Source organism: Lissotriton vulgaris, chromosome 10, assembly GCF_964263255.1.
Source record: "Lissotriton vulgaris chromosome 10, aLisVul1.2, whole genome shotgun sequence".
NCBI lineage: Eukaryota > Metazoa > Chordata > Amphibia > Caudata > Salamandridae > Lissotriton > Lissotriton vulgaris.
The window spans coordinates 64,909,340-64,936,712 of NC_141698.1; the positions used below are offsets into that span (position 1 = coordinate 64,909,340).

The 27,373-nt window shown below is 44.1% G+C and overlaps 1 protein-coding gene across 2 annotated transcripts in view; it reads left to right on the plus strand.

Annotated features, from left to right (window-relative positions):
* CASKIN1 (CASK interacting protein 1) overlaps positions 1–27,373 on the plus strand; it is a 662,583-nt gene that overhangs the window by 418,896 nt on the left and 216,314 nt on the right. For both annotated transcript variants that reach the window (XM_086940483.1, XM_086940482.1), the window contains exon 7: positions 27,172–27,280. In XM_086940483.1, the coding sequence (XP_086796609.1) occupies positions 27,172–27,280 (109 nt within the window). The remainder of the gene's footprint in view (positions 1–27,171; positions 27,281–27,373) is intronic.

A 27,373-nucleotide genomic window follows, 5' to 3' on the forward strand; every position in this document is an offset into this window, starting at 1 on the left:
TGTTTTTCAGTAGGAATTTTCTTGGCTGCCTGGGCAATGGCAAGGTTATTTCCAGCATTTTCAGTGATCACAACCCTCCTTCTGTTACACTGCTTTGTCTGAAGCCTTGCACGTGGGCAATTGCTGTGGGAGGGACACAACTCATGCCGACCAGTGATGGGCTTAGGTTGAAAAGGAAGTCTGCCAACTTGCATGTTGTTCAGCATAGGCTTTGTGCTGAACATCTGGATATGCTTTATGATTACTTGTGCTAATTTATGACTCCTCGGGCAGTACTCGTGTTTTTTATCGCTTAAGGTGTACTATTAAGAAGTTTTTCATAAAACAGATTTCCCCTACTAAGCCTGTTGCCCAATCTTGGTTTGATAAGGCCTGTAGGGAGGCTAACGAAAGCCTGCAGCGGGCGCTTAGAGTAATCCCACGGGTCTCGTCTGAGATTGACTCTTGTAGTAAAGCCTACTAGCTAGCCATTAGCAGAAGGAAGGCTGAGCTTAGGGAGGATATTGAGTACCTTGGTCACCTCTCGTAGGACCAGTAACACCGGTCTAGATTGGCATATGGTTAATCACATCCGACTGATTAAAACCAACACTAACCACATTTGTGACAATATTAGTGCCGACTCGTGGATGGGCTATTTTAAGCAAGTCTTCCACACGACTGACTGCGTGAGTGATGAGTCTGATATGTGTATGTCCTCTTAGCCAATTAGCATTGAATCTACTGTGGAGGAGGTGGACGAAGCTATCCGTTATAGTCCCATGCTGAAAGCCCCGGGCGGGGCCTGACGGAGTGCCCATGGTTTATACAAGTTGGAGGTGGACCTTTGGGCACCAATCTTAACAAATGATGTCAATTTAGCCTGCCAGACTGGTCTGCCCAAGTCGTGGCATTCTGCAATCATAGTCCCCATTTTTAAACAAGCATTTACAATGCAATGGTTTCGCCTTTGGAAAAGTTAGAGCTATTGGCATTGTAAATTACAAATTTTGTATTTATGTGTTGGTTTTTAAAACAGATAAATAAATGTCATTGTCCTTTACATTGCCATTAGCTTAATCTCTTGCAAATGTGAGACCTATTGTACCCTACGGACGAGCTCAGCAGACAGCAATTACTAACAAACACACACAGACCCAGAGCTGATCCTCAAAAGACTAACACTTCTCTTAGATTGTTTCCTTCATTTCTACCCTGAAAGCTAAAGATCTCTGCACCCAATGTTGTGCATTCGTGGATTGGTGGTAACAGTCAATGTAAAAAAAAGAATATTCATAAAAAACAAATATAGAAGCTGAGGGCATACTGACTCGACGCCAAAACATTTGGTGAAAAGCCACTACGCATAACAAGATACAAATAAAAGTGAGTTCTGTGGCGAACGTTCAATAAAATGATTTGTACAGGTCAAAGGTCAACCATTAAATGAACCAGCTGTACCCGACCTTTGACTCGTGCTCCACCGTTTTGCATTAGGGGGTTGGTTGGCCCCATGGCTGTTCTCACAGTTACTTTTGAACCCTGATACATCACAGTAAAACATTCACATCACAATAAAACAACCGTCCACATTACCAGATGATGCCTTGGAGCGGGAGGGACAGCACACAATTTTAGGCCTCTAAAATGGAAACACACACCCCACACCGCACGACAGCAATGTTTTAATCGTTCCCAAACAACTAACACTGTCCTAAGTTAACCCATCTTTACTAGCACCCAACTTTGAAAAAATATAATCGCGGTCGAGTCCCTCCATAAGCAACAGTGAAGTGGGTGCCCATTTTTCCACATAAAATCACGACTTTCCATTGATACTTCACGGATGCCAAAGAATGCTCAGCTTTCTCTTGCCACCACAGGAGCGGGAGCTTGCAAACCGGCACCCACACATGGTGGTAATTGGAATATGAAAACAAAACATCTGTTTTGTTACCTCAAACTGTGCATAATTGCAGCATCACCTCAACATAAGCACAATGTAAAATACATACATTGAAGAAAACAATCTGTTTCCTGGTCTGTAGCACCCACAGCGAAGCCAAAGTACAATTCTGCATGTGAATCTAACACAAGCATCAGCTCGCCTACAACAGATACAAGTTTCAATGTAAAACCACTATGAGACATTGCTGCTTGCATCCAGGCATCATCCATCTTAACTGGTCAGTATACACACACTGCATCAGACGTCATACTCAGCCATCCTTAAAAGTTACCTGCAAAGCACCAATGGCTGCACTCTGGAAACGCACCCGCCTCAGACACCCAATGACTAACGAGGGGAGGGGAAGGGACAGCGGCAGGGGGGAAGGCACACGAACAGCGGGAGGGGGGGACGGCCTCACGGACAACGGGAGGGGGGAGGGGGGACGGGTTCTGTAAAATGTTATTGTCGACTATTCTGCCAGGGGCCCATCACCAAGCCAGCTCCACACACGCCCACGCCTCAGACACCCATTGACGGATTGGTCTCTTTACAGGACTGCTCCTTTCTGTCTGCAGTAATCACAAGACACAATGTTATGAGTGCAAGTGTCTTGCTGTCGACATGCGCTTTTTAAATGCCTCCCAGTTTGGGTGTTGATTGTGATCCAAAGTCCGGCCTGATTGTTCACAGCAGCATCTAAAGGTCGAAGACGGCAGCCGGAACAGAGGGCACGCGGGATAAAGCAGCGCGTGAAGCTTGAATAGCAGGGTTCTTAAGAGATGGCATATGGGGCACCAGCGCAGTCATGTCACCAGGGGAGGGGGCTCTTTTCATCCCGAGCATTTGGAAGAGAGGGCAGAGCGAGCACAAGCCCGAAATCGAGTCGAAACAGAGGGCACGCGTGATAAAGCAGCGCGCGAGGCTTGAATAGCAGGGTCCTTAGAGATGGCATATGGGGGGTCCAGTCCCAGCGCAGAGTCATGTCATCAGGGGAGGGGGGCGGGCTCTTTTCAGCTCGAGCATTTCAAAGAGACGGCAGAGCGAGCACAAGGCGGGGGAACCTGGTGAAAGCACAAGGTGGGGGGACGTGGTGAAAGCAAAAGCACACCAACACAACAAGCACCTACGGACAGCGGGAGAGGGGGCGGAACGGACAGCGGGAGGGGGGCGGGAACACGAACAGTGGGAGGGGGGCAGGAACAGGCACACAGATAGCGGGAGGGGGGGGAACGGCAAACGCACCAAAAAAAGCACTCACCTGAACTTCTTCCGGCGGCGGTCGGCCGCGGAATGGGAAGAAAACGAACGGACTACAAAAAAAAATAAACCCCGCCCACGGCCGCGTTGACGATCGGAGAGGAAGAAATCGCGGGAACGGCCACGAATCTGGTCCGGCCATGACGGACAGATCTCTGTTCCAATGGCTAGCCTCCATTTATGGAGCTAGCCAATGGAAACAGAGGCGGGGACCAAAGCACTCTACTCTTCTCATAAGGTTTTCCCTGCAGCTGCGCAGTGCGCAGCTTGCCAGGCAAAACCTAAAAACGGCACTTACCGGCTGTTTGGGGAGGTGGCGGCTCCTCTCTGCTGCGGGCTGAAGGCAGGCATTTGGATCCGATCTGTAGGGGTGGGAGCGGGGTCAAGAGAAGGGGCGCTGTGTGGACAGAAGAGATGGTGCAAGAGAGTGGCGTCGCTGAAGGAGAGATGAGGCAGGGTGTGTAAGGGTGACAGAGTGCCAGCTGGGAGAGGAGGTGCTGCAACAGCCCCTAAACCCAAGCGTGAACCTTAGCATTAAAGTTTCCAAGTAATAGTGTGAAGCATTCTGTCAGTCCTCGGATTTTAGTGAAAGTTATAAAATTACACATGTGGGCCCAGAAATCACTGCATACAACGTGTTTGTGGTTAAAAAGACACACCTGGCTACAAGTGTCACCTATGACATGATGGCAATAGAGACATACCCCCCAGTCTTACACATCACCCAGGTCTTCTTATACCCATATACTTCGTGCAATGAGGTCATAAACCCTCAGGGTGTCTGCACCCTCACACTGCACCCAGACTCTGCACGTTCACACCACCCCAGGACCTGCACTGAGATAATCCGCCTCATACCGGCATCAAACACTAAACAGAGTCAGACCCTGTACACTCACAATGCACTGGAGCTCTGCACCCCTTATATCGCACCTTAGCTATCCAACCTCCTACACATGCCAGTCCCCAAACCCAGGATGGTCTCCTAAATCCACGCTGTCAGGAGGACGCCGTGCGTTCAGCTCTGCAGTGATCCATTGGAAATCATTGCTAACGGGAGGGACCAGCCAAATTGGTGCGGTGTAAGTATCTCATGACTACAACTCCCAGATCACACGTAGTTGTAAAGTGAAGGCCTGGGGCTAGCGAAATGGTTTCCTCACCTGACGGCACCGAGCTAAGTGACAACCCTTCCAAGGCTCTGGACACCACCGCCCTCACACCTAACACTTGCACTGTCAGCCCCCTCACTCGATGCCCCCTCACAGATGCCAAGCGCTCTTGCACTTGCCAGAACACCCCAAGGCCCTGCAACTTCTTCATTAAGGCCTACACTACTGCTAGGCACGACCCCCAACACCACAGCTACCCACTACTATCAAATACAGGCCCTGAATGAACCTGCATCTTCGCACCGCACTCACACAGCATCCCAGACAACCCCCCCTACACTGAGCACAGGCATCACAACATTTACCTTCCACCAGGCCCTGAACCCCCACTTTGACCCCGCGCTTTCACAAACACCACCACACTGCACTCGCTGCTGCCTGAGTGTCGTAAGCTATCACTCTGTCACAGGTCGACATGGTACACACCACCCCTTCACGGGCACACAAAAGAGCTGTCCCCACACCCTAGAAATATACCGACTGCACAAACACCATGCCCTGGACCGCCCCTTCCCTATTACGAGTAAATGTAATGTCTCTGCTCAATCTCTTCCCCTAACAACCCCCCTGTCTCCTCCCAAACGACCCTACAATGCCAGCCCTTTACCCCCATCAATGCTCTCTTTGCTCTCTAACCTAGCCCCTCCTTCCCTCTGGCTCCTTTCTGTCAATGCACCATCTCCAGGCTAATGGCTGCTGTCTGTTCCAGCTGCAGCCACTACGGGTGCATAAACGGAGAAAGGATGCACGTGCATCCCCCACCCCGCCCCCTTCTATACCAGACCCCCAAATGTATATGCAACCCCACCCAGGATCTCCGACTACACACCAAGTCATGCGGGAGCTTCGCTCATGCTTTCCCCCCCCCCCCATGATAACACGCCACCCACCCCGCCTGTTGCCCCCTGTGTGTCACCCACCGAAATCCCACTCCGTATCACGCCTACTCCAGGGATCTCCCCAAATACGTACCACCCCCGTTAATTCCCCTTAATAATGACATAACCAAGTGGTCTGAATTCCCCCAGCAAATCAACAACACCAACACAATAGAAGCAGAAAGAAGACACGGCGCAATCTGCAGAGAAATCTGAGCAGGTCTCCCCTCTAAGACAAAGACGTGCGGGGAAAGGAAGGGGTGGGGGGCGTGGAGTGACGGAGGAGAGAAAGGATACTGGGCCAGGGCAGGACCATGGGGAGGGTGGTGGGGAGAGTGGTACCGGTACCGGAAAGGGGTTGTCATATACTGGCAGGGCACAAACTAAAATGGGGGACTCCAGATAGAGGCAGCAGCCAGCAGGGTGAACAGCTACCATGAAGGAGGCTGGGTGAAGATGCGAAGCGCAGGCACGGGGCCGACAAGCGAGCATGGGGGGGGCACAGAACAGAGATGCCGGACACATATTAGGGATGGTGGGCACAGACCAGAGCGACGAGGGGAACAAGCCTTAAATGGGCGAACTTTTGTGCTGTCGGCCTTCCACCCATGGTCCATTCTCACACGCGGCAGGAATCAAATAATCAACAAGCGCCCCACACCGCAGCACTCAAGGAGGCAGTGTGAGGTGCTGGCTAAGGAGGCAGTGACAGAGGAGAGCTGCGGGCGGAGGGAGGTGGGGGGGAGCGGGACAGAGGAGAGCTGCGGGCGGGGAATGGACAGCGGGAGGGGGGAAGGAACACGAACAGCGGGAGGGGGGCAGGAACGGGCACACGGACAGCGGGAGGGGGGAACGGCAAACGGCACCAAAAAAAGCACTCACCTGGACTTCTTCCGGCGGCGGTCGGCCGCGGAATGGGAGGAAAACAAACGGACTACAAAAAAAAATAAACCCCGCCCACGGCCGCGATGACGATCGGAGAGGGAAGAAATCGCGGGAACGCCCACGAATCTGGTCCGGCCATGACGGACAGATCTCTGTTCCAATGGCTAGCCTCCATTTATCGAGCTAGCCAATGGAAACAGAGGCGGTGACCAAAGCACTCTACTCTTCTCATAAGGTTTTCCCTGCAGCTGCGCAGTGCGCAGCTCGCCAGGCAAAACCTAAAAAGGGAATAGGACCTCTCCTTGTTGTTACAAGCCCATATCTCTTTTGGATTTCACAGTGAAGATTATTGGAAGGGTCATTCTAGATAAAATCTTGTCATGGGTTTCGGAAAACCACATCATCTCTTATGTTCATTATGGCTTCAGACATGGTTTGGGTACCCCGGGGCAGTGCCTCAATCTCTATTTGCTCATTAATAGATATACTGTGGCCAAAGATGGTTCTTTTTATCTTGCTTTTATGGATCTGGTGTGCACTTTAGATAGCGTAGTCAGACCCAAACTTTGGGAAGTTTGAGTGTTTCTGGGTATTGACCCCACTTGGTGTCTTTTTTACATGCTTTTCATTACTATTTGAGTGCTGGTGTTAGATACTGGCAGAATGGTGAAAGTTCTTTGAGCTTTCAAGCTGGGATGTGGAGTCTGTCAGGGCTCGTACTTGCTGAAATTAGTGTTTCTCCTGTACATCAATGGCCTAGTGGCAGCTTTGACGACAAGTGGTACGGACACGATGACCGTGAAGGGTTTGCGTGTCCCTGTACTCCTGTATGCAGATGATGCTATCCTAATGTCTTGAACACCGAATGGCCTTCAGGTTCTGCTGGACTCTTCTGTTGATTTTATGAATCGTTTGGGCCTGAACACGAATCTTGCCCTAACATTTGTAATGCCATGTGGGACAAAAACATTGAAAATGTGTTGTTTTGCTCTGCAGGGAACGCTTCTAGGAAAAACTCATTAATGCCCCGATTTGGGGGTTCCTTTTTTACTCACAAGGGTCTTGGGCCACGTGCTCTAAACAGAGATGCCTTAAGGTTTGCTATTCATTGTGATTTTTTCAGTTTGCCCTCAAAGTTGGGTAGCCAACCCATAGCATCCCTTGGTGAGATTTATAATAGGAAATGTGTGCGATTCTCACTTATGGTTCCAGCATGTGGGGTAAAAAGCCATTTATATATTACAGGCTGAGGAAAACAGTCTGCAGACACATCCTCTGTGTGTTGCCTGGGTCACCAGTCTATGCCATCCATGCGGAATCGGGCGCTTCCCACTCCTGAGGTCTGTTTTGGTGTGGCCACTTTTCTGAATCATGCACTACAGCATAGACGTTCCTTATTGTTTTAATTGGCAGTATCTGTTTTGCCAATTGCAATTACAATCTGGTTATGCACGCTGTGGACCTGTGAAGGGCTGTATTTGCTAACACCTGCACTTTATATTTATTGATGTTTTTATGGCTGTTATGTTGAGTTGATGGACGAAGTAGATTTTGATTCTGGTGATGTGATACGCAGCCCTGGATCGGGCAATATAATATGGCAGCTAAATCTTTTGTGACATGATTTTTTTAACATTTATGAAATTTGTGGGACTTTTTTAAATATAATAATTGTAATCGTTTTTAAAGTGTTTTTGAATGTATATTATGTATCATCGACTTTTTATGATATTGAATTATCGAAATAAAGTATTTTGACTGACTGACTGTCTGACAGCCCCTGGATCAACATTTTACACAGTTTTTTTGGTTGGTTATTAAAGTCATTGCAGTCATCTAGCAACTGATTTTAATGGATTTGTTCACTGCATTTCAAGTGTGCATTAAATGTTTATATGTGATTGTGCTTCAATGGGTTTTATATGAACTGAAATAAAGTTGATGATGAAAATGCAGCGCTTACAGGTGAGTGTGTGAATTGTCTGTGGAAGGTGGTAACATGAAGGCAATGCAAAGAAGTAAGTGCAGGAAAGAGTTAAGAAAGGGTGCTGAAGATGAAAGAGATGAGGTGTGAGAGATGCATATGGAGGATTTCAGAATGATGTTGGCAAAAAACAGCGTAAGTTGCAGATGAAATTGGTGGGAAGGGACGAATGGGAGTGATCGCGGCCCTCCGTGAACTTCTATCCCCTCCGCGGATCTTATAAATATGTCATTCACAGTTTCATAATCTTAGAATTGAAACATTTTCATGTTTAATTATTCACAACAAAATCACTGTTACTCGTGTACCTGATGCAACAAGCACAGGCAAAGCCATTAGATGTGGCCGTTATTGTGTGCTATGTGTGGGTGCATTACAGAAAGAGCTAAGAGAGGCACCAAATACTGATCGGATTGTACACAATTGAAAGTATGGACTTTTAATTTACGTATTTCATGCCACGTTCTTATTGCAGAGGCCAAACCCTTAAGTAGATAGTCCTCGCACCTTGGGAAGGATTCTCAATTAACACTTCTAAGGTCACACTACCTTTACACCCCCTCCTCCAGTACCTGTATGTGATGTATAATGAAAATAAGCTGCACCCTCCCCCATCCAAAAAAAAAGTTTTGGTTGCATCTGAATGTACCAGGCTGGGCTGTATTTATTTTTGTACACAAATACCGGAAGATAACGATTGGTTATTGTGACTTCAATGCCTAGAATGCAGGAATAGAATTATATGGCACCCTAAGCCTCCAGGCCAAAGGTCCCAACATTTTGATTTTTTGTCGTATGCATTTGTTTGCTTTATAACTGGTCAAACAGACACGTTTTTTTGCAAACACAAGAATATTTATGGGTGCACCCTTCGGTGGTTTGTCGCATGCTATAAATGAACGGGACAAAATATAGTTTATTGTCTTTGAAATCAGGAGGCGGGTGTGAACATGAATTTGGATTCTTCTTAGCTTTTTAATTTGCTGTTTACAGACATATTCTCCTTATAGCAGTGTTGCCTGTTGGCTGACCCCAAACTGCTGTGTCGCAAAGCCACAGCATATTAGTTATGGAACATAGTGATCAAGAGATACTTCTATACATCTCAATCCATCACGGCCTATCAGCTGTCCACGTTCCTCAGCCTCTCTTTGCTATGTTTAGGGGTGTAACGACACTTGAGGGGTCCCGCCTGCAAAGTACATGGAGAGAGCCATCGATGCCCCGGATCCAGTCAGGATCTCCCAGGCAGGGGGTCCGCCGCCTGTGCACCGTGCCTGGGAGGGCTTCCCACACCGTGGGGGCTATTGTTATGCCACACCTTGCCCAGCTGCACCATTCTAAGGGAGGCATGCAAGCTGAGGTTTCCTTTACCAACATTGAAATTGACAATGTCCAAGCCGCCGTCTCATAGTGACCGGCTCCCTCTTCCACTGCCGACCCAATCAAATGTGTTTTATTGCGCTTCCAATATTAAATGCAAGGTAAACAAAAAATTGGCTGATGTGTATAGTGTTTTTATTCAGTCAAGGAACTGTCATTCAGCGACAACATAGGGGAACAGTTGACAGATGAAAATTAATCTGGCTAAGGGATTAAATGGCAATATTGGACCTACTTTTCAAAATTGTAGGTCAATTACAGAAAGTGCGTTCTTCTGTGACTGACTGGGACATTTATCATTTCCAAATACTTAGAAAATGTCATACTCGTAAATTTACCATGTGAAGATCCAGACCAAGTCATAATTTCTGCATCCATGCGCCCACTACTATTAATGTCCTGTGATATAATAAGCTGCAATGAATAGCTAAGTATCATGCTTTGTGGTGTCTCAGAGTAGTTGTGACGTTTGCCACCGACTTTTCCTTTGGTCTTACAAAATATAACATCACTAGAACACCTCAAAGGCATTTTAGACATCTTTTTAAGTGGGCATCCTGAAAACAGGTTTTGAAACATTCTTTACTCTCCCCGCCTTCAGTTTGTGTCACTAGCGCAGTCTCACGGCCTAATCAACCCACCTCATTAATAATGAGCGATCTACCTCTGTACATGTGTCTATTCTGAGAGGACCAGCTGATTGTATTGACAAGGACGGTGCTGAGGGATGGAAATAGTGCAGATTCTGCCGGCTAATCAGCAGCCTCGTTAGACACATGGGGGGGATCTTCGTTAGAGCCATGGATGGGGGCGGGGGCATCTCTGTTAGAGCCGCAGACTGTCCATCTCAATTAGACTGGAGGGATATGTTAGTCACTCTCAGCATCCCTGTTCCTTACCCTGGGGGGATATAGTCATTAGCAGTGGGGTTATCATTGTAATGGAGTATCTTGTTAGCTACCCTAGGGGGCTTGTTCATTACCCTGGGGTACCATGTTACCTACACATGGGACTCAATAATAGAGTGAAGTAGTGTGGCTCACTGGTTAGAGGCGGCAGGCCCGAGAGCAGAGGACGGCCCGGGACCAGGGTTCGATTCCCGGCGCGGCAGGTTTCTGGACCAGGGTCAGCAGACTCGATAATTCTCTCGCCTCGGTGCCCACTCTGATCAGCGATCACACTCGGCAACTCTGGGCATTAGCTTGCCTCATCTTCACTAACGGCCCCACCAGACCGCCGGGGATGCCTGGTCTCACCCTGGAGATACCCATTAAGGGACCATCTCTCAGGGAAGCCAGGAAGGGTTTCGCAGCGGTCGAAGCGCCTTGGGACCCTACGGGTAAGTAGTGCGCTATATAAATGCCAATACATTTACATGCCAATACATTTACTTCTATAGCTGTGGCATGTCAGGTGTGCAGCCCCAGAGGGAGCTTTCCATAGAGTGTCAGTGGTACAGGGTGTCATTTCAGGGAAATAAACTTCTCTTGGCCCTGTAGAGATAATGGGCCCCTATTTCGGACACTCCCCAAACTGAGGGTGAGTAATTCTAAAGGTTTCTTCAAAATACAACCGCAAACGCAATAATAAACATGCTCTGTTCTCTTTAGTCTATGAACCAATGATACTGTCATTTATATTTTAATGGAAACACTTTCAAAAGCAAATTCTCAACATCGTAGAAGGAGCATCAGTATTTTTTTTTAAAATAGTAGACCTGTCTTATATTATTTGTTAACAGACGGCTCCCTGTACCCCCTACAGTCCGCTTCCATCTCATAATTGGGAAGATGTGAATTGTGGGTACATCACCCGCCGTGCTGACCCATTCAGTGGTGCTAGAGTTTGAAGTAAACTCTAACAGTTTGGGATAGCGACTCATGAAGCAGCTGCCACTTCCCAATCATCAAAATCTAGTCTTTTTTGCCTTCTGAGATCTTATTATGAATTTATATGTTTACTTTACTACTCATATTTTTACTGTTTGCGGAAAGCCAATGATGAATCATGTGTAGGAGAGGGTGTGTTTTGTAGGTTTTGTGATGTAGCAGGTAGGCCTATGGCCTAGAGTGTTGACACCGGTTCTTGCGGGTGGAGGACTATTCTGGTTGGTCACGGTGTTGCCTGGCGGATAAAGGTGAAGTCCGATACAAGGGCTGAGCATCACTGGTCTTTGAAGGACAGAGTCATACTAGATTTTCAAGATACCCCACAAAAAATATATGCAATAAACTAATCTATATGGGAATCATTTACATTATTATGATTTTTTCTGATAACTAATATTGTGTGCTTTATGTTACGCTCCTATATGTCGTGTTGGTAATCCTAATCCACAACTTCTCATTTTACCGCCCTATGTTCTATGGTACTCCCTACCCAAAGCATTACCTGTCACTTTGTCATATACTAGATCTTACAGTGCTGTATGTCCTCACCTGCTCTTGTTCTTCTGGCCAATGTGTCGGAGTGGTCACCCTGCACCATACTTTCAGGCTCTCTTACCCACTCGGCTTCGTCTTATAGTCATATGGGTCTGCGGGACAACTGATAATGATGATGATGATGATAAGGATTTGCTGTTGTTTTAAAAAGACAAAAATAACCTGTTCGAGGCATAGGAGCTGCAGATCACACACTGTGCATAGATCGCCATCTGGTGTTGTGCCCGGATGTTTTCTCTTGTTGTTGTATTGGAAAAGTCTTTGGAAGTCACAAGATAGGTAACTCCTCCATTGGATCATAGTGTGCATGGGCATGGGGACCATCTTCACAACCTAATCACGAGACCCAAGCCCATTTAACTGGTACATAGCATGTTACTCTATGGAAAAGGTGATCTGAAAGATACTTTAATAGCAAATATTATTCAACACCTTCCTTTTACACTTAAGCCGGCGTGCATCCCAGGAGAAAGGTTTATTTTCTTGAATACATTCACACAAAGAATATTAAACATTAAACCAAGAATACTGCATTATTCAGACTAATCATAAAAAACAAGGCTAATAATAAAATAATAATCACTGCTTTTATGCACATTGTTCACACCTTTCTACTTCTCCTGCAATTACAGCGTCCGCCTCCTAACAACCCTCCAACCATTGCCAGCTACCATATAGAAGCGTGCAAAGACCCATGAGCTTGTTTTTACATAATTGACTCCGTTTGCATATCTGTATTCTTTTTGTATTCTGGGTGCAGCAGACTTTAATCACTCATGTTGTATTCATTTCTCTCTAGAAATCTTTTGGGCACTATGGTTTGTCTGTAAAATATTGAATTCTTTTTTAGACTTCCCTTCCTTGACCGAATCACCCCCATGGGGACGTCTCCACTGACGCTATGAACTCGACAAATACCTTGCCATTATTCATCACAATGTTCTCTGATCTTCTGAATGTAAAATGAATTGCTTCTGGATGTCTAGCTCATTGTTTCCCGATAATGTCTGCCCTGATGGATGCATACTCTGCTGCTAACACTGATGGGAGCTTTATTGGTTCTGTCTGTCTTTGATGAAAAGCCAACCTCTTTTGACAATTTTTCCATAACGAATGGCTTTCGCCAAGCTGACAAAGCCAACTTGGAGAATGGTTTTCTTGGTGAAACCTTGTCAGGTTGGTTTTGCATTTTATTATTTTTTAATTTATCCCTACACAACACTTATTTTTCTTTCCCAATTTATGATTTCCTTCTCTCTTTAAATGAGAAAAGGGTTTGGGTTCTCGCCTTAATTTTCTTAACCCCTAGGATGCTGGGGTTATTCCCCTGCCGTGCTGGGGGGATGAGGGGCGCGCACAGCGCCCGGGTGCTCATGACGAGCTCAGCTCGTCATGAGCCACGGTGGTCGTGTGCTCATGACGAGCTGAGCTCATCATGACCACACCCTTTTCATTAAAATGCTCGCACAGCAGGGGATTTTGCCCAGCGTGCGAGCGTTCTAACGGTCAGGACAAGCTCAGCTCGTCATGAGCACACGAGAACCGTGGCTCATGACGAGCTGAACTCGTCATGAGCGTGGGAGGGGTTAACCCCTGTGCACCTCCATCTTGTACCCTATATTCCTATCCTTGACTGTTTTTAATTGGCCATTAATTTCCCCCGATTCTGCTCCCCTTACCCCTCCACTTTATTTCCATTGTTTGTATACTTTTTCCACCAGCATGATGCTCTGTATTTATCTAGCCCTATTTGGAAGTTCCTCCCCTAATCAATGCTACTGTCACCCATCCCAAAGGCCGTCCCCTTTTGTCCTATTGACCTTCACATCTCTTTTCCGTTCTTCTTGCCCCTGAGCATAGTCTTCTTTTACTTTTCCTATTGTATCATGGTGGACATAAAAACAATACAGTGACCTTTTTTCATGTTTTCTCGCTATTCTTAATATACTAGTAATTATAAGAAGTTTATGTGTATTTTTTATACCAGACCTAGGATTTAAACCCAGAACCCAGGGTTTAAACCCAGTACCCACGATTCAAACCCGGGTATGTGAAATATAATTTCCACAAAAACTTTGTATTATGTGGAAAAAGTATTTCATCCTTCTCACTTTTCAACAAAACTAAGTTTCGTCAGCCTGAATCTGTCAGACTGGCATTCTTCAATGTGGGATTCCATCAGAATTATGTAATACAGCTGTCTCAGTGAGATTAGATATCAGTGACATTTTTTGATTCAAGGAGAATATATTCAGAAAGAAGGAAAAGGCTGCCTTTGTCATCAAGCACTCTTTCTAAAGAAGCCTGTTACTTTTGTTGTTAAGGTTTTCTATCAGGGTTTGGTAACTTATCTAGCCGCATTTGCCAACATTTTGTTGCCATGACAAAAATGAGTGAGCTCCTATCAGGTTGGGCAGCCTTCAAGTCATTAACACAGTGTCATGTAGGAAAACATTCCTTCAAAGAATTACACAGTGACTTTTCTATAAATATCATTTGTGGTTCCAACATGTTTCGTACTTTTTTTGTATCCCCTTCTTCAGGAGAAGTTTCAAAAACTTTCAATAGACTTCGGCAGTTTATTTACGGTTCGCCTACCAGTGCATCTCAAAGTTGGTGGGTAAGGTGACTCGGATGAGTGAGTAACGTACTCAGAGTGCATTGTGCCTTGGCCGAGTGTGAGATAGAATTAGAGATCAGCAAGTGCATACAAAACAACAGATCTGCAGTACAATCCTTGGGACTTTTAAGAGATATCATATCCTGTTAGGGCAACCCGTTTAAAACAAATTTGCACCACCAGTCCATAGTCTCTAATATTTTCAGACAGTGGGAAAAAATAAGACACCCCTTCCCCTTATATCCCGGCTTTCGACCCTGCGGAGAGGGTGCTGCTGAGAGGCATTTTCTTAAAGGATTTTGCAGGTGAGCCCTCACCTGTTCTTGTGACTTCACGCCAGCAGGAGTCGTCATGGTTCAGAAGCAGCAACGTACCATAAATTGAGCTGTATGATGGGCCATGTGTGCTGGTCATCCTCGGTTCTAGAGACCCCATTCATTGCACAGGTTCTATTGGTTGATACACCAATAGCTGAAAATTGAGTGGCTACTCTGGTGTGTGTCATCCTTCTCTCTGCCTATGTAAAGCACTTGGTTATGGTATAACAAAACTTGAGGATGGCCCTCTGCAAAGTACTTGCAGGTGGCCCCTACGCTCCGGACACAGTCCGAAGCTCTCTGGCCAGAGGCTTGCCAGTTCTGGAGGAGACCCCTGGAGCTCTGGAGCGTTTGTTACACTACTGGTTATAGATTCTTTCCCATGCACATGCATGAAGTACGGTGGCTTCTCCTCCGCCTTCATAAAAAGTCAGACCAGAACTAATCCGCAGGCGTTAGATTTGCCAGAAAAGCTATAGTCTACCACCTACATTGGGAGGTATAACTGGTTGGCCATCAAAACAGATATTTCACATACTTTTGTACTGCAACAACAAAGGCCCTGGATATCAAATTTGTTCAGAAATTCAATTAGGCGGCGATTTCCTCCCTAACTGTATTAAATGAAGCCATGTCATAAATATCCTGCACATTCAGAAGGTTAGAAAGGAACAAGGCAACCTTACAGCAGTGTACCCATATTTATTCATTTATTTTGTCATTTCTTTTATATATTTTTAAACTGCCAAAGGACAGCACAGTAACACAGACGTTTCTAGGATCAAATATAAAATGCCCAATTGGTAAATTAAAGTCTCTCTAAGATGCCAGATTGAAAGATGCCTTAAAATTTCATATATTTGATAATTTCTTACATTTTGTGATTTCCTCCACAGGGCATTTTACTATCATTGTCGAAGTGCCATTTTTGTTCTCGATTGTAATGCAACTGTAATTGTTTATTTTTTTGACATAATTAATCAAAATGGAAAGCTTGTGTTCCCACATTTGCATGTGTGTCTATCTTTCCTTTGAAGTTCTCCCAGACAGTAGCATATTCTGAGCACAACACCTGGGGTGGCTGCATGTCATGTTCCCATCAGACATAAAGGGGTCTAGGCTCATGCAGCGGCTTTGTAAATGTCAATTTATGGAAAGTGGAAAATGGATGAGCAGTTTTCAGTGACAGGAAATCTATTCTTGCCTTGTCACCAAACACATTGGGTGATAAGACAACCTGCTTGTTAACTCGATTGGTCTTTGATGGCGATGCACTCTGTTAAGTGGGCCTAAAACACAACCAAGAATTCCTTAAATTAAGTTCACCTTTAAAAGTAGGACATGTGGGCAAGTAAGGAAATGCTCTTTTGAAGGAGTGTTCTTAAAACTGAAAGCACTTCTATGGGATGGAATATATGGGGCCTTTGGAAGGAAGTTTATTTGAGGAGACACATCCTTTAATAGCAAATATTGCCCAAAAATGGATAGGCTGATGAGCAAGAGATGCTCTTTTATAGAGGACCTTCTCCCTGACTGATAAGATTGTGGATACATGTTACAGCCTGGAGTGGAGTCTGTGCTGGTGCGTTATGGTTTCAGGAGATGTTCTACAAGTCACCTCGACACTGAAAGTTCTTCTTTGAAGAAAAATAGTTTGTAATCATCTGAGCCCAGCACTAGATGGCAGGATTATGCACAGAATGTGCATTGACAGCACGTCCAATCTGTAAAATGAGTATTACAGGTAACGTTTTTCTGTGTTTACATGGAGACATACACGGGGGACAGTGGGGTTGCTTTTTCATACAAGTATTCAACTGGGACTATGGGTAGGTGTTCATATGAAAGGGCTCATTTTATAGTTTCATAAATAGTTATGTTCCTATAGGAAGTAATATCCTATCAGATGAGTGGTATGAAGATGCCAGGTTTTCTCTTGCAGTACTTCTGGAATCTGGAGTACCAGCTGAATCCAGATTCCAGCTCAGGGCACAGAGCCTGTGACATCATGATAGCATTCTATTCTTTGAAAATGTAACCCCTCCTCACAGAAGTGTACAAGTTTGAGGAATGTAAATATTGGTGAAGGAGCATATCATATGCATGTATGTGTTGTTACCTTTACCAAAGCCCAAAGCATTTGGGATGTATGACATTACTACTCATGCTTTTACAACGCATGCCTTTACCACGCAGGTTTTACAACGCAAGTCGTTACAACGACTTGCGTTTGTGGGCGCTGGATAGTGGATAGTTTAATTTACTATTCCAACTCCAGTCCCGGTGGATAGTAGGGAAGGTTTTGGATAGGAAATTAAACTATTCCCTATCCTACAGCGCCCCCCAGCACAAGTCGTTGTAACGACTTGCGTTGTAAAAGTTGCGTGGTAAAGGTACTGCGTGGTAAAAGTTGCGTTGTAAACGCTGTTCCCCAAGCATTTGCGACCTGTGTCTTTTAAAGATTCTAGTGTGTTGAACAGGTAGCAGCCCGATCCATCCTGACGCAAAGGGAGATCATTTAATCTCAGTCCAGATGAAGAGGCAGTAGATGTCCGTTAAATGTGGAATCGACTTTAATTTACTATGTACCCTATGGCAATGTGGGGTTGAGCTCCATTGTAGCTGAAATATGTCGTCACACAATTGCCTACAAGGATAGAAAAATTTGAACAGGTGGGAAAATGGCGGTGGTGTTAAACTCAAAGATGGCCTACCCAAATTGCTAAACAACATTGACCGCCACTATTGTTTCAGAAGAGCACTTAAGATAACGTTGTTCCAGAGAGCAGATTCTCACTGCTGCACCCTGAGCCTTCACACAGACCGATGAGATGCCGAGTGTTTGATTAGCAAGGCTGCCCAACAATAAATCCTAATTTGTTCCAACTGAGTTATACCACATTGCTAGTAATGCAGCCAGTCTCAGTTAAGTAAAGGTTTAAACAGATCTTTGGACCATGTTCAATTGCATAATTGTCTATTCAGACAGACCAGCAGGCTGCAGTCATCATTATCATGGTCTGAGCAAACCATCAAAGTCTGCTTATTTGGATAATAATTTCTAAAGACCATTGAACCATGATTGTTTAAACAGACCATTAATCTCTTCATATTTATAAAATGATTAATACCAACTAAGCAACTCTGCTTATCAAACTCTGGGAAAGCCAGGAGGGGTTTCCACAGCGGTATGAGTATCAGCGCCAGGAAGCCGAATAGGCGACACCGCAAGGTGACCGTCTGGTGACAGTGCGCTCTATAAGTACCATGACATTTACATTTACATTTACATTTTATCAATGCTTCATTTGCAAAAGAATAACTGCCGGGCCCAAAGCTTTTCACAGAATGTCATGGTCGGTGCTGTTGACCGTCAGGGTGATAAATATCAAGGCTACGTAGTCTTGATTCCACTTCACACCGCTTTGGTCCACCACTAGATATTTACAAACCCCTTTATCTTACTCTTGTAGGTTCTTTTTCAACCCTGATTTCTTTAATTGTTATTTTTCTGCCTTTCTCCTGCTCCTTTTCCCCCTTTTTGTCGTTAAATCTATTGCTCTATGTTAAAGTCTGATTAAAAATAAGTACCAAAAATATGTCAAGTTCAACTCCTGCTTTTATAGCACATAAAGAACTTGGCATTGCTTACCTAGAGGACATTACCCACCACTATAATACATTGGGGAATTGGCGTGGTATCTGGGCAAAGCAGGTTACTAAGTTCACCAGAGAGGTCATCAAGAATTGCATAGGTATGGACCGTTTTGATAAAATACCTTGGCTTCAGTACAGAAATACCCTATTGCACGAACTAGAAGAAACCTTGAATCCCGCAGAACCTTAAAGTATCCTGCAATTTAGTAAAAATTAAATAAAATCTATCCTGATGGGTAAAAGGAATATGTGTAGAGAATGCTGGGAAAAAAATCAAACCTACAATAAAATAGGTATTGTATGGGCCAATGCGCTCAGGGGATTCAAGACTAACTGGCCGTTGTGAGAAAAACCTATGACAGATTTTTTTGACCAGATTACGCCTAAAATTGATTTATCATTTAGTGTTTTTTCCAAAAACAGACCTGTAGCCCCAGAAATTACCCAGATGCCCGTTCAACAGTCGACGACTCATTTGATGTTATTTTGCAAATTTTCTCCCAGCCTCAGTTGCACAACAGATTTCCTGTATTTCCTGTCCAGTGAATAAGTTACTTACTGTTTTGGATTTTTCCACTTGATCTTCTGTTTCCTCAAATTTCTTGTGTGGGGCTCGCCAACAGTAAGTTGCTAAGCAAAAATTGGCATCCCCTAGAGTGATTTTCGGGTGCTCGGAGGACACCCAGTAAGATTTTCTCGGCACAGGCGATCGCAACAGGTTGTGGCAAAAAAGCTGCTGCTGGTCTTGGTGGCAGACTGATTCCGAGCACCAAACAAGATTTAAAACCCTGTAGTGTAGTCTCTACAGAAAGGGGGAACTCCTTATTAAACACAACTGCTATTCTCGTATTTACTCTTGAGATAATGTCAACTTTCCTAACATTTTCTACCCATACACAACATTTGTTTTACCCCTATATTTAGTATCACTGTACAGTTTCTCAAAAATGTTTTCGGAATGTTCCCTGGTAACCCGTTGGAGCAGGGAGGCCGATGTTCACCATACAGACCCATATTCAGTGCATATGTCTATGCACGGACCACAAAAGGAATTGTATAAGCTGTGGTTTTTATTATCATTAAAAAAAGAAAAAGTGCATGGCTGTTTCTCCACATGAAAGGAAACTGCTCATAACAAGTGAGCTTTTAATCCTCCCACGCACCCAATAAAATGAGACGGTGGCTCCAACGGGCATAATAACAGGATTATCGCAAAAGGGCCAAATTAAAGAGGCAGATACAGTGGTGAAATACTTGAACCTCTGAAGATTATGTAATTAATTAACCATAATCCAACTAAAGTTTTAAGATTTTAAAGAAAAAATTTCCATCCTGATGAAGGTGAACATATTGGTCTAACGCCGAAATGCTGCGTCGACTGTTGTTTTTAACTTGTTTTGTATGGTTGGTATATCCACATGATTAGATTGTAACCCAATAGGGAGGACTATTAATAAGGATATGAATATATTTTGTGGTTTTATTGAATAAATGAATTTATTTTACACACTTGCAACCGTAAAAGGAATTATTTTTTGAGAATCTGTACTGTGATACTAAATATAGTGGTAAAACAAATGTTGTGTAATGGTAGATAATGTTAGGAAAGTTTACATTATCTCAAAAGTAAATACGAGAATAGCAGTTGTGTTTAATAAGGGGTTCCCCCTTTCTCTAGACACTACACTACAGGGTTTTAAGTCTTGTTTGGTTTACATACATACCCCATCCCTGTGTAATCCATAGTGGTACCTTCCTCCTCTTTACGCCTGATTCCGAGCACCCCCACCGGATATGTTAGCCTATTTGCATTAGCTAGCTCACAGTGCCACTAGAATCTCCTCTTATCGGGGAGAGAATAGTTTCTGGCAATCTCAGAACATGACAACCCTTAACACTCAGAATTGTGTCAACAATATACTACTTTTCGCTCAGTCACTCGTGCTCACTTAGTTTGTACTCAGAGATACACAGAATAAACAGTCTGGGCATTTCAATAAGGATTAATGGAACAGTTTCTATTCTAGTGTAGAATAGATTTGCTGTTACAATCATCAGACAATAGCAGAGATATATGATAGCAGTACTACGAAAGTAAAGGGATTGTACAGTTCTAACATTTTGCAGTAATCATGAATATATATACAAGTACATAAAACACAAGATAAGAAAGTGCGTACTTCTACGATGCCTCCCTAACAAGATGTACCCAAATGTACTTAGGATCTGTGTAGGTGTTATGCCAAGAATCCCCCTATGGTCTAGTCAACCCAATTACCTGAGAAAGGATAGAATATGGGACCCCATCCTAGTCTTGAGTTGGACACCCCGCTAGGGATGTTAGACCACTGCTAGCTGGAGCATCTCTGCATGCAGGAACCTCAGCCTCTTTGGTCAGTGTGTCAGTCGGGAAGTAACAGACTCCTCTTTCTATCTAAGCAAGACATGATGTATATATACCCACAGGTCTCCCCAGGGGTCCTAGCTTGCTGTGTTACTATGTCGGCCTAAAGGATGACGTTGGGCTCGAACTTTAACATAGATATTACACAGGAGATGTGAGTCCTGCTGTGCTTCCAAGAAGCCTCATGCATAATGTATGAGTATTGAACCAGGGAAAAACCTGTGTTCTGAATGCAGTGTCGTATCTAGGTAAAAGGTCAGTCCCTATGAACCGTTATGTGTGAAATGTAGGGAAGGATATAGGGGAAAGGTTGCAGTGTTACCGGCACCTATATAGGGTACCTACATGGAATATAACAGAATCCCCCCATGGTACGTACACTTTTACAAAACAAAGAGCCACAAGATCAAGAATGTGCGAAATTCAATAGTAATTGTGCCAGATTTACAAGCAGTCATAATTTTTTATGCAATTATTTCACCTTTTATAGCATCTATAATAGCAATTGTTTCCGGTCCAGGGAAGGCATGGTTTGGCAGTTCGGGCTGGACTGTTCCCATGAGGCACAGGGTCAGCCTGATTTGCATATAGCCATGTCTGAACTGGGGTGGCAGAGTGGGCTAAAGAACGGTGATGGATCAAACCCAGATCTTTTGACTGGGTGTGAGTGTTTGATTGGTTCTAATGCTCCGTCCATCACCACCCCCACCCCCTTTTTTACCGCTTTGGCCCCCATAAGTGTGGCAGGGTATGCTCAGACGTGAGTCCCTTTCTCACTTTGCCACTGGATTCAAGCAAGCCGGGCTGAAGAAGGCTGGAATGCCAGAAACCGGTCCTCGGAAGCTTGTTTCCGGTCCAGGGAAGGCATGGCTTGGCAGTTCGGGCTGGACTGTTCCCATGAGGCACAGGGTCAGACTGATTTGCATATAGCCATGTCTGAACTGGGGTGGCGGAGTGGGCTAAAGAACGGTGATGGATCAAACCCAGATCTTTTGACCGGGTGTGAGTGTTTGATTGGTTCTAATGCTCCGTCCATGACCACCCCCTTTTGTACAGATTTACAAGCAGTCATAATTTTTTATGCAATTATTTCACCTTTTATAGCATCTATAATAACAATTTCGCCCCAGAATTTTCAAAAACTGTTTAGAAAATAGACCAAAGGTATATAGCCGTGAGTGTTAACCTGCCTCAAAACCTCCCTGTACCGGAGTTAGAATAATATGTAAATCCAGTCACAGACCATGAAAGGGAAATATTGTAAAGGGATTGATAATGGCCAAGTAGATACACACCCCCCACAGAACACCTTGATTCATACTAATGATCAGCCAAAAAATACCCCTACCTATAAGGACAATAAGGTAACACCAAAGGGAATTCAGGTACCCCAGGAGGGACAAACTAAAATCATGACTAAAAAGGTGCCACCAACAGTAGAGGCGAGGAAAATAAATAACCCGCCACAAAACCAGTACACAACAAATCAGAAAAGAAATGCAAATCTACCCCCGGAGTCACTAAACTATGTCATCATATTAACTGGGGTCCCCAAGATACCAGAGGGCAGTATAGAGCCAGACACAAGCCTTAAAAATAAAGTAAATCATTGGCTTCGGGCTAACAGACCTCTTCCACCACACCTAAATGGGGAGATAGTATCTGTTAGACGTTGCGACTGGGTGGGAGTAAGACCAAAAGATATAGATGGCGATGTGATCATCATAAACTTCAGGGACTATAGGGTGGTTAACCATATCTCGGACTGGTTTTCGGGAAGGCAGGAGGGGACTGTAACCACTCGAAACCTGAGTTATTTTTATCCCGAAGGTTTGATGAGGCCCCGTATACATCCCTCAAAGTGGGGTCACCGCAATTCACGTGTATCAGCTAACTATAGACAACAACCCAGCCTAGTTAGGCATAGGTACCATGAGCAGCCACCGGGCATCTTGCCGCATTATTCTAATAGATTTGACCACAGCCTAAGTAGGCTCAGTTACAATGATCTGCCACCTATCTCCGTGCCGCATTATCCCAATAGATTTGATCATGGCCTACATAACAACTATCATCATATAAACCCAAATCCTTTTTGGAATATTCCACTCCATAATCTCTATGAACCACTCTCGGGTCTAGACCTAAACGATTGACTCGATATACCAAAAAATAAGCCAAAATATAACCAGGTGAGGGGAAAGGAAAGTATGTATAAGAGCCTCTCATCTGACCAAAGAGTAGGAAGTAAGAGAAATACGACCCCAGTCTATGAAATAGGGATAAAGAATAAAATTAAAAAGATAAATAGGATAAAGGATAAGGGCGATGAAATTATAAAAGGGAGGGCAATAAGGAAGAATGCTGTAGGGAAACCGTTAATTAGACCAACAGAACAGCTTATAAGCGTAGTAACATGGAATGTGTGTGGGATTGCCAACAAAGTGACAGAAACTCTTTGGGTTGAGTTTGTTACTAATGTGGACATACTCTGTGTCCAGGAGACATGGGCTTTAAAGGAGGTGCACATGGATGGTTTTAAAACCTTCCATGTGCCCGCAGTCACTTCCAATCATGGCAGGAATAAAGGGGGTCTATGTGTCTATGTGTCCAATCGTTTTAACACCAGTACCAGTGTAGGTAGATCTACGACACCCTACTTTCAATTGGTCACGATTAATTTAAACAGTAGAAATGTGCTGATAGTTGTCAATTTTTATAATAACATTGAGAACGCACATTTTAAGGAAGAACTATTGAAAGTCTCCAAAGAAATGAGGGAGGTAAAACCCTTAAAAGGAAAGGAATTAATCTGGATTTGGGTTGGCGATTTTAACGTGAACATATGTTCTAGCGACACATGTGGATTTGAGGAATATGGGGTGGGGGAACACGGGGATAGCAATCACTTTGTACACCATACTAAAGGGGAAATCTTAAATGATATCATGGCCAAGTTTGACCTAGGGTTTGCAAATAGGTTATGCCACCCCAAGGTCGAATTTACCCCCACCTTCATGGCAAGAGGACTACAATCAATTATTGACTTTATAATTCTCCCGAATAGGTTTGGTAGTAGGGTTACGAGCTTTGAAACTCTTGCTATGGGCCTGAGCGACCACCTACCATTAAAGATTGTCCTTAATATACCGGGTGTTAAAACAACCTCACTAACTGAGACTTTATCATGGACCCAAAATTTAGCGGTAGCACGCCAAAACGGCATTGCTTTAAAATGGAGCATGGCCGATCCTGAAAAAACTTTACAAAGAATCGTGCATGATGCTCTCCCTTCACTACTTGTTTGTTTAGAGGACAATCCCACAAGTGGAGAAATACTGGAGGCCTTTTATAACATCACGGAGACCATAAAGAGTGTTCTGACCAGGAAGTGTCCAAAAAAGAACAACACCCCCAAGGGCTGGTTTGACACCCAATGCACCAAGGCACACAATGTGCTAAAAAAGGCCCTAAAAGATCCAGTAAGGGATCTTGAGACGATTCGAGCATTAAGAAAAGCATATAAAGTAGCAAGAGACCAAAGAAAGAAAGCAATTAAGGAAAAGGCTTGGCAAGACTTACTGGTGGCAGCGGAAAGCAGAGACCCCAAGTTATTTTGGCAGGTAGTCAATTCACCATTCACGAACAACAAGGTGACAGCGAAAATAGAAATCACTATTGATGGAAACGCCTGGGTGGAGTTTTTCTCTAAACTGTACTGTAATACTCTGACAGAGCAACAACTACTGAGTAAACATCACCGGATCCCACTAGAGTTCGAACTTGAGGAGGTCAAGGTAGCTATTAAGTCCTCTCAGAATAACAAAGCCCCGGGCCCAGATGGGATCCCAAGTGATCTCTACAAAATGAACATAGATCTTTGGGCACCTATCTGCTTACGAGTAATGGGGGCTTGTTGTGATATAGGCTTCATTAAAACCTGGGCAGAATCACTGATTATCCCAATATACAAAAAGGGGGATAGGGAAAGCCCATCAAATTATAGACCGATATCACTTTTAGACTCGCTAGTAAAAATAGCAGGTAGAGTAGTCTTGACTAGGCTCCAGGACTGGGCAGAAGAACAGAATATCTTGACCCCAGTACAATATGGATTCCGGCTAGGGATGGGTACTGTGGAACAAGTGCTAAATTTTGTTCTTTTGCAAGGGAAATATACCAGCGCAAAAGAGGGGTGTTTTTACGCAATCTTCGTCGACCTTTCGTCGGCGTTTGATTGTGTTATACACGATAAACTTTGGTCCACATTAGAGGAGATGAAAGTGGATTCTTCGATAGTCCTCTTTCTAAGACAACTATACTTGAATGCCTCTGCCAGAGTTAGATACGGTTTGGGAGGGGAATGCACAGGGTCTTTTCGCATACAGAAGGGGGTGAGGCAGGGATGTGTGCTGGCCCCATTTCTTTTTTCTTTATACACTAACAGCTTGGAGAAGGAACTGGGTGCCAGCAATATAGACTCTCCTAAGGCCGGGAACACGCAGATCAGCTCCCTTTTGTATGCGGATGACGCTGTGTTGATGGCAAGAACAAAGGTTGGCGCACAAAAAGTGTTGAATAGATACATAACATACATGGAAGAGAGGGGCCTCAAATTGAACGCAAAAAAGTCCTTTGTGATGGCATCTGGCAAAGGTGGAGCCAGATGTAAACAACTGAAAGCGGCAGGCACCCTACTGCAAGCCACAAAAACATTTCCATATTTAGGAGTTACTATTGAGGCAACAGGGGGTTGGGGTCCCGAGGTAAAAAATAGAGCGCTAGCATTTAAACGTTCAGTTGCGGCTATAAAACATTTTGCTAGCAAACTGGGCAGAAAACAACCTGGCATAATGCTCAATATATATGTCGCCAAATGCAGAAGTATTGCCCTGTATGGGGCAGGGATATGGGGGTACCATGATGTGACGATGCTTCAGATTATTGAAAATAATTTTTTTCGATATCTTCTGTCTCTCCCAAAAAGCACGTCAAATTATAATTCCCATGCAGAACTAGGTATGGATTATCTGACAGATTTGATTAAAACCCAGCCAATTCTCCTATGGAGGAGAATTTGGGCGTCGCAAGAACTGGGACTAAACCGAGAAATAATCATTGATGTCAAGTCACTAGCTAATGTTAAAAGAATTAAATGGCTTGAGTATGTGAGGAAAGCCCTGACGGACATGGAAAGGCCAGAATGGTATCATAAACCTGAATTAATTGGGAAAATCCCTAAGAAAGCCTTAAAAAACCTATGTATGGAACATTTTAATACCTTAAGGCTTGGGAACGAAGTCAGCAAAAGAACTGTGCTCGATCATCAGCCGCTGCTGACTACATACAAAATGCAACCGTACTTATCTCTCATCACTTTGGGTTTTGAGCGCTTTGTCCTGACTAGATTCAGGTTTAATATTTTTCACCGACTGGTCTCATATCCGGATAAAAACGACTGGAAAAGAACTTTGGCCCTATGCCCATGTGACAATTTATCCACCCAGTCGACCTTCCATCTTGTACTTTTTTGTAAACTGTATAAAAAAGAGCGCGTGAGATGGTTGAAACCCTATCTAAGAGATGGGGCTTGGAGGCAATGTAGGCCGGCTTATTTAAATCTCCAACAATTAGGAAACCCTCTTTGCATTAGTTCCATGTCAATGTTTTTAAAAAGTGTTGTAAAACTAAGGAACCTATCATGAATTTATTAATTATCGATTAATCACCTAAACTTGATTTAATACTGTTTTTATAACTATTTATTATATGTATTTGCAATGTGATTTTTGCTTGTATGAACTGCTTTTATGATTTTTTATTACTTGGTGAAAATCGAATAAAGCAATTGAATTGAATTGAATTGAAATATTGTATTAGCAAATAAAAGAAATGCACTAAAAATGTTTTTTTTAGCCAAATAAATTATTGAACAATAAACCTCCGTGCCTTTCCTTGCAATTATTACAGGTCTCAGTCAGTCTGCAGAAAACGTTACAAATCGAAATTGTCGATGTTGGAATGATACTTTGCAACCCAGTGTAACATCAACACTATACATTCTGAATTGATTGTAGACAAGAGGTTCATATCCTAGCCAAGTCTTTCCAAATGTAAAGACTTTGTCAGGTTGCAAAGCAACAAGAATGCTGCTGGCTGGACCAGTGTAAAAAGGTGTTTGAAAGGTAGTCTTATCGTTTTTTTTCTTTTGTTTCCCTTTGGGTGAAATCCTTCTGTCAGGCTCCTGCTTCAAGCTGGCATCGACATCAACCGGCAGACCAAGTCGGGCACTGCCCTGCATGAGGCGTCCCTTTGCGGGAAGACGGAGGTGGTGCGGCTGCTGTTGGATGTAAGTCTGTTTCTTTGTACTTGTGATTGGCTTAAATCCTCTTTTAGGGCTGGGGTTTTCCATACAGAGAGTTGGTAAAACTCAGCACAGTCA